Consider the following 12380-nt stretch of genomic DNA (forward strand, 5'->3'; position numbering starts at 1 on the left):
AATGTTTTTCAATTTCTTTCAATGTAATTTCTTGAAGGATTGGCATTTAACAAACAACTTTCTAGCTGTTAGCTAACTTCAAGGGGAGGCAAGGGTTACTGGTCTTATCTCTAGACCATTAATCTGAGGACCCATGTTCAAATCATGCCATGGCAAATGATGGAATTTGAATTAAATAAAAATCTGGGATTGAGAATCTAATGATTGTCAGCGGGAAAACCACCATCTGATTCACTAATGTCCCAGATTGGATTGGATTCCTTTACGGTGCCATCTTAGTACAGAGATACCTAGGTGTAGATACTTAAGTACAGATTCTTTTGGTATAAGATAAAAAAAAATTTGAAATGAATTCACCATAGGAATCAAAAGCCAGACTTTGCTTCATGCTGACCATGGGGGACTTGCCTCCAAGCCGCAACAGGGAATCCCCTCCGGTCTGTGTGGGGTATAATTTGACTATTAGAAGCTAACAGTGTGATTAGAATCTTGCATTTTCAGTACAGTAGGTATTTAAAACTTGGATCAGAAAGACAGTACGCTCTAAGTTAGTGATAATGGGAACTGCAGATGCTGGAGAATCCAAGAAAACCAGGTGTGGAGCTGGATGAACATAGCAGGCCAAGCAGCATCTGAGGAGCACAAAAGCTGACGTTTCAGGCCTAGACCCTTCATCAGAAAAGGGGGAGGGGGAGAGGTTTCTGAAATAAATAGGGAGAGGGGGGAGGCGGATTGACGATGGATGGTGGAGAGGAGAGTACAGGTGGGGAGGTAGGGAGGGGATAGGTCTGTCCGGGGTGGACGGACAGGTTGAGGGGGCGGGATGAAGTTAGTAGGTAGGAAATGGAGGTGCGGCTTGAGGTGGGAGGAGCGGATAGGTGAGAGGAAGAACAAGTTAGGCAGGCGGGGACGAGCTGGGCTGGTTTTGGGATGCAGTGGGGGGAGGGGAGATTTTGAAGCTTGTGAAATCCACGTTGATACCATTGGGCTGCAGGGTTCCCAAGCGGAATATGAGTTGCTGTTCCTGCAACCTACGTGTGGCATCATTATGGCACTGCAGGAGGCCCAGGATGGACATGTCGTCTAAGGAATGGGAGGTGCAGTTGTTTTCTGCGAACCGAGCGTAGGTTTTCTGCAAAGCGGTCCCCAAGCCTCCGCTTGGTTTCCCCAATCTAGAGGAGGCCACACTGTGTACAGGGGGTACAATATATCACATTGGCGGATGTGCAGGTAAACGTCTGCTTGATGTGGAAAGTCACCTTGGGGCCTGGGATGGGGGTGAGGGAGGTGGTGTGGGGGCAGGTGTAGCACTTACTGCGGTTGCAGGGAAAAGTGCTGGGTGTGGCGGGGTTGGAGGGGAATGTGGAGCGGACAAGGGAGTCACGGAGAGAGTGGTCTCGAGGGAAGGCAGACAAGGATGGGGTGGGAAAAATGTCTTTGGTGGTGGGGTCGGATAGCTTTTGGCGGAAGTGTCGAAGGATGATGTATTGTATCCGGAGGTTGGTGGGGTGGTATGTGAGGACGAGGGGGATTCTCTTGGGGCGGTTATTGCGAGGGCGGGGTTTGAGGATTGAGGCGCGGGAAATGCGGGAGACACGGTCTAGGGCCTCCCTCCCTCCCCTTTAACTTGTCTGTCTCCTCTCCACCTATCTCCTCCTCTGTCCATCTTCAGTCCGCCTCCCCCCCCCCACTCCCTATTTATTTCAGAATCCTCTCCCCATCCCCCTTTTCTGATGAAGAGTCTAGGCCCGAAACGTCAGCTTTTGTGCTCCTAAGATGCTGCTTGGCCTGCTGTGTTCACCCAGCTCCACACTTTGCTATCACTGTAGTTTTCTTGACAACAGAAACTTCTCCACACTTTGTCTCAATAAAGCTAATAGTTATTTCATAACCCAGCTGTGCTGCTAATTCTGTCCGTGCCTGAAAAGGGGTGTAGACCACATCAAATCGGACAATGCAGACTGTCAATCCAGGCTAGGAGCCAAACTCTACTCCCTCACCACTGATTCCATCCCTCTCCTGGTAACTGGCTGAGGCCAAACCAGACTGTGTTCATAACCACAGCGAAGTATTTCACCCCAAGATGAGCTTCTAACCACACAACACCACCCCTTCAGCACAAAAGTCACATATATTTCAAATTGCATGAAGCCTTAATTCAACTGCAGCTGAAACCTTTGCCTAGTCCTTTGTTACCTTTAGACTTAACTATCCTAAAAGGCTTCTAGCAGGCTTCCCACATTTCACCTCCCCATAATCTTGGTCATCCAAAAATCTGCTGCCTGCATGTTTACTTGCACCAAACCTGTTTGTTCTGTGCCTGCTGACACATGCATTTTCTAATTGCACTGTGTGAAGGAAAGCTGCCATCTTTACCCTGCCTACCCTTCATGTGACTCCACTCCCACAGCAATGTGGCTGATTTGCAACTGCCTTGTGGGCAATTGAGGTTGGGCAATCAACACTAGCTGAACCAGCTTTGCCCATGATCTGTGAATTTTAGTTTTTGTTTGTCCTACCTGAGAAACCAACTTCACATGCAATGTCAAAATTGCTCAACTTCTTAACGCTGGTAAACTTAGGCTCTAAGATTCATTTCTGATCAAAGGTCAAATGAGAGTGGTTGATTTTTCACTTTTGTTAAGCCAAGTGCAGCTCATATTTTTACTAGATTTGCCATTTAATGATTTTTAGTTACATCATTGTTTTGTCTTAGTTTCCCATTTTTAATTAATACAGATTATAGCGGACGTTCCACCCTTGTCTAATTCTCTACCTTTGCAGTCAATTATTCTGATTCTTGATATTTCAGCTCTTGTCTATGAGGGCACCATGAACAGTTGTTTGTATACATGGTGTGTATCTGCCCTCATGTACAGTACAGACAATTACCAGCATCCAGTTTTAAAATGAACTGAAAGTAGTCTAATTAGTGTGGGCTAGACACCTTGAGAAAAAGCCTTTAACAGATTCAAAGGGCTAAACTAATGCTGGCCTTTTATATTGGAAGTTTGATAACTAAGACCAGTGAGTACTGGGGTCAGAAAGATCGATAGTCCTTGCTTTTTGCTGAGTTAATAGTTAACCATATTGCAATAAAAGATTTGGTGCCCAAGGGTCAAAGTACAGAAATTAGTCAAGTTTCTTATTGCCAGTCAAGTGGAAGTACACGTCAGGGTGTAATCAAGGTTGTTGCTGGTGCTGTCGTCAAATGACCTTTCAACATTTTCTGTTCCCATTGCATATATAAAGTACCAATGAAGTGAAGTACCAGAAAAGAGTTTTATTCAAAAAGAGTACAAATTCTTAAGGATGTGAAGTGAGAAATTTGGGCAATGGGGGAGAAAGGAAAACGAAACAAGTCATTTTGATGCATTAGTTTCAGCTCTCATTAGAGTGGAGTTGCCCATCCAGTTCGGTGCAGAATCACTAACTTGAAGTTTGGGGGCTTTGTGCTGCAATTTTTGAAACATTTACAATTGAGCTTGGGTGAGCATGCCACCTTAATACTCTAGTGTAATAGCTGTTTCACCAGCTTATCTTCTATCAAATGGGAATACCCTGCTGTGTTTTGGGAATTGGTTGAACAACCCATTTTTTGAAAAAACTTCAGTTTGATAGTTAAAATAGAAAAATAGACTTTCAGGATGTTTCCTTTATCTCATCACAAGAATTTTTCATTTTTTAGCGTCCTTTGGCCCTTGGTGCTGACATCTGTGTGTACTCAGCATCAAAGTACATGAACGGTAAGAACATAGTGTTTAAAAAAACCCATTATATTTGCAGTTTAAAATTTGAGGTCTGAATCTAAAAATTAATAGTTAAATTCTGTTCTCTTGATGTGTATAATGTTTTATAATCATTCGAATTGCTAGAACTTCATAAAATCTTTTCAATGTCTCCCCAAGTTCCAGACTTTAATGTTATTTACTTAAGTCGCAATTTTTAAAAATTACTTACGCTTAAATTATCTTTTTTTACCAAACTTTTTGAAATAAGTAAGCTCATTTCAAATCCATTTGAATTTTAAAATTTTGTTTAATATTTGTGACTGTGCCTTATTTACATCTGTGAGCTCTGTTTTCTGAGCCTTGTCGAATGGTTTTGGTTGTATTTTTTACTAATCTCCTGCATATTCTTTACAAAACATTTTTTTAAAATTTGTAGTTGTACCTTCTCTTTTTTAAAATTGCTTTCTCAGCTCTTTCTTTCTTTTTTTTCTTTTAAATCCCTCTGTGCTTCATCAGTTCGTCATTGGGCCCAACTCTTAAAGTCTACTTCCATGCATATCTTGTTCCTTCAATTGCAGATCTCACTCTGTGTTATTTCCATCATCTTACCCCCCCCCTCCCCAACAACCCCAGCCACCTTCACCCTAAATTGTTTGTAAACCCTTTTCTTGTCACACATCTGTACACTTGTTCTTTTTTAAGAAACAATTTTTAAATCTGCTGTCATCTTTCCACACATCTGATTCACCCATGTATTTTGTTCTTGTTCCTGAGTACCTGTTCCAATTTTATTTTCTTTCAATTTCTGTTTATAGTTACCTTTTATCTCTCCATGCATTCAATTTCAAAGCTAAGTATTCTGGTCCTCACATTCGTACTCCCTAATTCTTTAAGTTCTGAAGTACACTGTATCCCACTTCTATACTTGCCAATTGCACACTATACCTTGCTGCTATTATACAGCCCTTGCAAAAATTCTGAATTCCCTTTCCAAATACTTGAGACTTCTTCTCAGTCCGACTGACTAGCCCCGCATTTCTCCTAAATAGATCTAAGTTTTGGGGGGGAAGAAGTGGTAGTTTATTATTTTGCTGGACGTGTGACTGGCTTGAGCAGCATTTGTTACCCATTCCTAAATGGCATCAGAAAAGATGTGTGTTTGTTGCTGCCTGGAACCATCATGGATAATGTGGTGTATGTACACACACAGTGTAATTTGTGGAGGGAGTACTAGAATTTTGATCTATGATGATAGAGGAACAATAATTGAAGTTCCAAATCGAGTTAGTGGGTAGCTTGCAGGAGATTTTGGTGTTACCATGTCTTGATGACAAGTACAGAAGTCACTTGACACCAGTTTATAGTACAACATGTTTATTTGAAATCACAAGCTTTCAGAGTACTGCTCCTTCATCTGAAGCTCCAGCACCTTCACATCACTGTGACAGCTAGGTATTACTTTGCTAGTTCAGGAAGTCCAGGCAGTTTGCAGTTTGTTTCAGTTGTGAAAAATCTGCCCATGAACCTTCATTTTGATTTTTTTTCAAGTATCTCTGTGCATGCTTGCATAGTCCCAGAAACAAAAATTAACTTCTTATTTTTCCAGGTCACAGTGATGTAGTCATGGGATTGGCTTCAATGAATCGTGATGATCTCCATGAGAAGCTGATGTTCTTGCAAAATGGTAATGATTTACAGATCTCTGAACAGTATGTTAACAGTTCCATAAGCATTACTGAGCTTGACTGCTGCCTTCTTTTGCATGGAAGAATTGTTCTCCTGTGAAATACAATGTGTCATTGTGGCAAGGTGGAATTAAAACTGCGAGTAATTTAGAAGTTGAGTTTTTTTCTTTTGGTGAATTTAAAATTTTACATGCTTGTTGATATGAATGTGATGTCTGTGTAGCTGTGAAAGTTTTACCATTCTTGTGTGCAAAAGCCTACCCTTTAACAAAACCTGTTTTGGGTTTACCCAGTTAACATAAGAAATTTGGCCAGGATCTAGAATGATTGATAACCATCAGATGAAAGAGGTGAGAATCAGGATTTTAGTATGCCAACTGAAACTAAGGAAATAGAGATAATAAAGTGTAGGGCTGGATGAACACAGCAGGCCAAACAGCATCTTAGGAGCACAAAAGCTGACGTTTCGGGCCTAGACCCTTTCAGCTTTTGTGCTCCTAAGATGCTGCTTGGCCTGCTGTGTTCATCCAGCTTCACACTTTGTTATCTTGGATTCTCCAGCATCTGCAGTTCCCATTATCTCTGAATCTAAGGAAGTGTTTTCTTTTATTGCCTGTCTCTAATCTAGATGGTGAGACTCAGCCTTTTGGAGAATTATTTAAGATTCCAAGGCTGAAGTAATCAATGCCTATGTTTTTTGCTCCCATGCAAATGAGAGGGTATGATATAATTTGATGAAGGTAAAAATGGAAGATAAATCTAGGTCTAAAGTGTTTTCCTGTGGTGGAACAGGTTTACTTGTTCTCCATTAAATTGCTTATTTTTCATTACCATTAAAATAGCTGAGGCTGATACTTGCTGTGTAAGGACTCCAACCTGAGTGTATCTTTACAAAATAGTATTTGATAAGTATGATCTTGTACAGATTTTGTTCCCTATATAATAGAAGTATTAAAACCTTCTAGAATCAGTGCTTAAAAGGTCAGTTGACCTCTTCAGACTGCAGTATAGTTAAGGTTCCTAATTTGTAAGATTTTCTAGTGAGATTGAAATAAATGGCATATATTCCAATGCAAGGGGTCTGACAGGTAGGGCAAATGAACTCAAGGCATGGATGGGATCTTGAGATTGGGATATCGTAGCTATTAAAGAAACATGGTTGAAGGACGGGCGAATTAGCAGCTTAATTTTTCGGAGTATAGATGTTATGGAAGGATAGAAAGTGAGGAAAGGGGCAATAGGAAATGACATTGATTGGGGCAACGTTACAGCTGTACTTAGAAGATATTCTGAAGGAATCGTCAAACGAAGTTCTTTGGATAAAACTGAGAAATAAGGGGTGGATCAGCTTGATGGGATTGTACTATAGCTCCACCCAATAATCAGCGGGAAATTGAGGATCAAATTATGTAGGGAGATTTCAGAAGGTTGCAAGAATCATAGGGTTGTAATGGTAGGGGATTTTAACTTAGACTGGGACTGCCATAGTGTCAACGATTTGGATGGAGAGGAATTTGTTGTGTGTTCAAGAACATATTCATATGCAGTTTGTGGATGTACCTACCAGAGAAGGAGCAAAACTCAACCTTCTTTTGGGAAATATGGCAGAGCAAGAAATTGAGGTGTTAGTTGGGGAGCACTTTGGGACCAGTGATCATAATTCTGCTAGTTTTAAACTAGTTATAGAGAAAGGTAACCTGATCTAAAAGTTAGTTCCAAAGTGGAGGAAGGCCAACTTTGGTATTGGACAGGAAGATCCAAAAGTTAATTGAGGGAAGCTGTTCACAGGGAAACGGATGTCTGGCATGTGGGAGGCTTTCAAAAATGAAATGATGGGAGTTCAGAGACAGTATATTTCTATTAACATGAAGGGCATGGCTAGAGGTTTAAGGCAACACTGGATGACTAGAGATACTGAGGCACTGGTGAAAGGAAAGGAGGCATATGTCAGATATAGACAGCTGGGATCAAGTGAATCCCTGGAGGAGTATGGGGAAATAGGAGTACACTTAAGAGGGAAATCTGGGGGAGCAAAAGGGGGACACGAGGTAGTTTTGGCAAATAGAGTTAAGGAGAATCCTAATAGATTCTACAAGTACATTAAGAGCAAAAGAGTAACTAGGGAGAGAATAGGATCCCTTAAGGATCAACAAGGCAAGCTATGTTTAAAGTTTTGGCAAAGATCTGTAGCTCAAGTTGTGGGTGAGGTTGTTCACTTGCTCGATGAGCTGGCTGTTTGAATGAGAACAAGCCAGATCGGCGAGCAAGTCAACAACCAAAGGCCAGCTATGTGTGAAACCACAGGAGATGGGTGAAATACTAAACAAATATTTCACCTCAACATGTACTGTGGAGAAAGACATGGAAACTAGGGAAGCTGGAGAAACGGTGATGTCTTGAAAAGAGTCCACCTCACAGAAAAGGAGGTGCTGGAGGTCTTAAGATGCATAAAGGGAGATACATCCCTGAGACCTGCTGAGGTGTATTCCTGAATATTGTGGGAAGCTAGGGAAGAAATTGCAAGGCACCTTGCAATGATATTTGTGTTATCAACAGCCGCGGGTGAGGTGCCAGGAGACTGGAGGGTGGCTAATGTTGTGCCGTTGCTTTTTAAAAAAGTCTGCAGGAAAAGCCAGGGAGCTATAGACCAGTGAGCCTGTTGCCAGTGGTGGTTAAGTTGTTCGGGGCGGGAGGGGTTTGCTACTGAGAGATAGGGTTTACGTGAATTTTGAAAGAGAAGGACAGTTAGGGATGGTCAGTCTGGTCATGTATCTGGGAGATCATCTCACAAATTTAACTGAGCTCTTTGAAGAAGTTACCAAGAAGATAGATGAAGGCAGAGTGGTGGATGTTTCTAGGTCATTGGAAAATCCTATATGGTAGGCTGCGTTAATAAGGTTAGATCACATGAGATCCAGGGAGAGAGTGCCATTTGGTCATAAAATTGTCTTGATGGTAGAAGACAGAGGTTGGATAGTAGAGGCCTGTGACCATGAGTGTGCCACAAGGATTGGTTCTGGGTCCACTGTTTGCTTGTCATGTTATATAAATGATTTGGATGAGAGTATAGGTGGCATGATTAGTAAGTTTGTGGATCGCACCAAAATTGGTGGTATGGTAGACGGTAAAGAGGATTATCTCAGTACAACAGGACCTTGATCAGATGGGCTAATGAGTGGCAGATGAAGTTAGACATAATAGGATCTGCAGATCCTGGAGAATCCGAGATGACAAGGTGTGGAGCTGGATGAACGCAGCAGGCCAAGGAGCATCAGAGGAGCAGGAAAGCTGACTTTCTAGGCCTAGACCCTTCTTCATTTCTGATGAAGGGTCCAGGCCCAAAACGTCAGCTTTCCTGCTCCTAAGATGCTGCTTGGCCTGCTGTGTTCATCCAGCTCCACACCTTGTTATCGCAGATGAAGTTTAATTTCGGTAAATGCAATGTATTGCATTACGGTTAGGCAAACCAGGGCAGGAGTTGCATAGTTAATTGGTAGGGCCCTGGGGCATGGTGTTGAACAGAGGGACCTAGGGATGCAAATTCATTTTTCCTTTGAAGTGGTGGTGCAGGTAGACAAGGTAATTTGCCTTTGTTGGTCAGACTTTGAGTATAGGAGTTGGGACATCATGTCGAGGCTGTACAAGACATTGGTTAGGAAATGTTTAGATACGGCTTGCAACTCTGGTCATCCTGCTATAAGAAGAGTATTTTAAAAATTAAAATCGGGGAAAAAAGTTACAATGATGTTGCTAGGAATAGAAGGTTTATTTTATAAGGAGAGGCTGGATGGATTGGGACTTGTTCGCATAGAGGGTGGTGTATATGTGGTCTGAGCCACCAGAGGTGGAGGGAAATGCAGGTACATTAGCGACAGTTAAAAGACATTTGGGCAGGTACATGAATAGGAAACATTTAAAGGGATGTGGGCCAAATGCAGGCAAATGGGACTAGTTCACTTTGGGATACCAGTTGACATGGACGAGTTGTACCAAGGAGTGTTTCTGCGCTATATGACTCTCTGTGAAGGTATTTTGTTCCCTCTGTTGGAATTCTACAATGCATCTTCCCAAACCAGCTTCCCCTATTTACCATGTCACTAAATATTTTTGGACGCTCGTTTGCTGTAGGCCATACGCCAATGATCTGTGGATTGAGTCCATCTTGGGACTTTTTTTAAAAGTTATGAAAATATTTGTGTGTGTGATTGCAGCCTGGAATTCAGATTGATACAGACAATGTAAACTCAGGGATTGTTGTAGCTGTTTCCATTTGCTTTGTTGGTAGCAATCTACTTTTTATTTTAATCAGAAAGATTAACAGTTTCTAATCTATTGTAAGTTCGGGTTGGGTGTTTTAGCTTTCCTTTTCACTATGTATCCTAGCTTTACTGTTTTGAGGTTCCCAAAATAGGTTCCCAGGTTAATTCCCAAGGCCAAGAGGTACCATTTTTCTGTGACATTTTAACAGGGGGCATTTGTTCATCAACAGAGGCAAAGACAGCATCTATTGCTAATCACTGAACAAATGCCCTGTAATTGCCTTCTAAGTTGCTGTTGTGCTGCCTCCTTGAACAATTGTGGTATAGCAATGTCTGCAGTGCTTTGGAAAGGGAGGTAGGTACAGGCCTTTAAGATGGCAATGCTGGAAGAATTATGAGCTAGTTCCAAGTGAGGACAGTTTGTGACTGGGAGAACTTACAGGTGGCATATTCCCATACAACTGCCATCATTCTCCCACATGGCACTGGTCACCGGATTGGAAGATCCTATTGAAAGAACCTTGGCAATACTTGAGATAATAAAGTGGCTTCTTTGCCTCTGTTTTCTCTTCTCTGCTGAGAACAACAAGGAAATGAAAAACCTGTTCAATCATGTGGTTGGACTGTTTCCAATGTAGAAAAATACTTGATATATTGTGAAGAACTATGAAATTGGCATTCTGGCTTGCACAATATAGAAAGACACAAAGATAAACATATTTACACCATACAGGTAAGTGGAATTTTGTATTTTAAAGTGCAAGGTGGTTTGTTTTTGATGAAGCAAATAAGGAGGCTAGTTATTCCTCGAAAGATAAGAAATTAAAGTTTGGAAGGAAATTTTGTAGGAAATTTGGGAGTAAAAATGTGTACATTATTAAAAGGAGTGACTTTATCCACAAAACTGCTTATATGCCCATAAAGAGGGCAACAGAGTATGAGGGTTCATTTCGGAAAGGAAGAGAATAAAAACATGGTGATAATACTACATTCATATAGGACCTGAGTTCAAACTCAACTTGCTTACATTTTGTCGTTCTGATCCCTTTAGGATAAGGGATGAAGAAAAAGCTGTGCATTAGGAATGTTATAGGTGCATTTCACATAGAATCATAGAATCCGTACAGTGTGGAAGCAGAGTATTTGGCCCTTCGAGTCCACGCTGACTCTCCAAAGAGCATTCTCTTCCCCCCTACCCTATCGCTGTAATCTTGCATTTCCCATGGCTAATCCACCTCGCCTGCATATCTTTGACTGGGAGGAAGCCAGGGCATCAGGAGAAAACCCACGCAGACATAGGGAGAATGTGCAAACTCCACACAGACAGTGGCCCGAGAGCGAAATCGAATTTGAATCACTGTGAGGCAGCAGTGCTAACTACTGAGCCACTGTGCTGCACTTAAATCGCTACGATTCAAGTACATTACTGAAATGCAAATTGTTAAAATTACCTAATGTTGTAAGATCATATTTCAATTTTTAAAAATTGTGTTTATAGCTATTGGTGCAGTTCCGTCTCCATTTGATTGCTACATGTGTAATCGAGGGTTGAAGACTTTGGCCCTTCGAATGAAACAACACTTCGAGAATGCATTGGTTGTAGCCCAGTTTTTGGAGGCAGATCCTCGAGTGGAAAAAGTTATTTTCCCAGGTCAGTGGTTCAGATATGATTTCTATTACAAATGTGACGTAAACTGAGTTATTCTTGCAGGGTCTTTTGTCATGTAATAGCTATCTCATTGCTGTCTGGAATTGGATCAATTTAGCAACCTGGTCAGATGGAACTTATTTCTTGGATACTATGCTCCTTTTCAAAAAATTATAACACTGAGAGCTCCTGTGCATATCTCATTCCAATAACTAATGTAGCCTTACACTTGGTACAGTATGGCCAACATCTTCATAATCGTTGAATGTATCACCATTGCTTTGAATTGTGCTGAAGCTGTGTAGCATTTTTCCAATATACTATGCTTCAGAGTTTTATTAGTGAAATTGATAAATAAGTTTCAAAATGTAAATTAATACTGGGAGACATTGGGGATGGGGCACAAGTTCCAGAAGACGGACAAAGGGAGTTTTCTTTCGGTCAAACTTACTTTGCACAATTATTTGTGTTTTTTTTTAAATAAGCTTTCCTGCACCTGTAAACCTTATGGTTTTAACCACATTTCATTAAATAATAATAATTTCTTTTTGATCTCCTTCAGTGTCAACCTTTCTGAAATGCTAAGTCATGCCAAGACACAGTTCCCTGAGAACTAGATGCCACGTCAGTGACCCCCTGCAGAAATTCTTAGCTGGCTCATATTAGCATATTACTTTTCAATTTGAGGAAATCGCAAATAAGTTCAAGTTGATCTTTATCTAGCAACTGCTTACGTTTGCATTCCCAGCAGAAATTGCCATGTAGCAGTTGGAACTAAGCTATAGTTTCAATTGAGACAATTTTCATGTTTCTATTGATGGAACAGCCATACTCAAGAATTTGAAGCTGGTAATTTGCTCATCTTGTAGCTTGCTTCAATGCTGGACAATGTGGATAACAGCATCTGCGGAGAGAAAACAGAGTTTCACATCCAGTGCCCCTTATTCGGAACTGATGATAACTAGGAATGGCCTGAGGTGTGAGGATGGGTAAAGGACACAGAACGTGATATTCAGTATATAAAATTTAACTTGATATTGAGTCCTGAAGGCTGCAG

General features: G+C 41.3%; 1 protein-coding gene across 1 annotated transcript in view; it reads left to right on the top strand.

Moving 5' to 3' along the window:
• Positions 1–12380, top strand: part of LOC125456195 (cystathionine gamma-lyase-like) — a 50733-nt gene that overhangs the window by 20603 nt on the left and 17750 nt on the right. Inside the window, exons 6-8 of the mRNA XM_048539057.2 lie at positions 3689–3746; positions 5338–5415; positions 11174–11326. Of these exons, the coding sequence (XP_048395014.1) occupies positions 3689–3746; positions 5338–5415; positions 11174–11326 (289 nt within the window). The remainder of the gene's footprint in view (positions 1–3688; positions 3747–5337; positions 5416–11173; positions 11327–12380) is intronic.

This window comes from Stegostoma tigrinum, chromosome 8, assembly GCF_030684315.1.
Source record: "Stegostoma tigrinum isolate sSteTig4 chromosome 8, sSteTig4.hap1, whole genome shotgun sequence".
Taxonomy (NCBI): domain Eukaryota; kingdom Metazoa; phylum Chordata; class Chondrichthyes; order Orectolobiformes; family Stegostomatidae; genus Stegostoma; species Stegostoma tigrinum.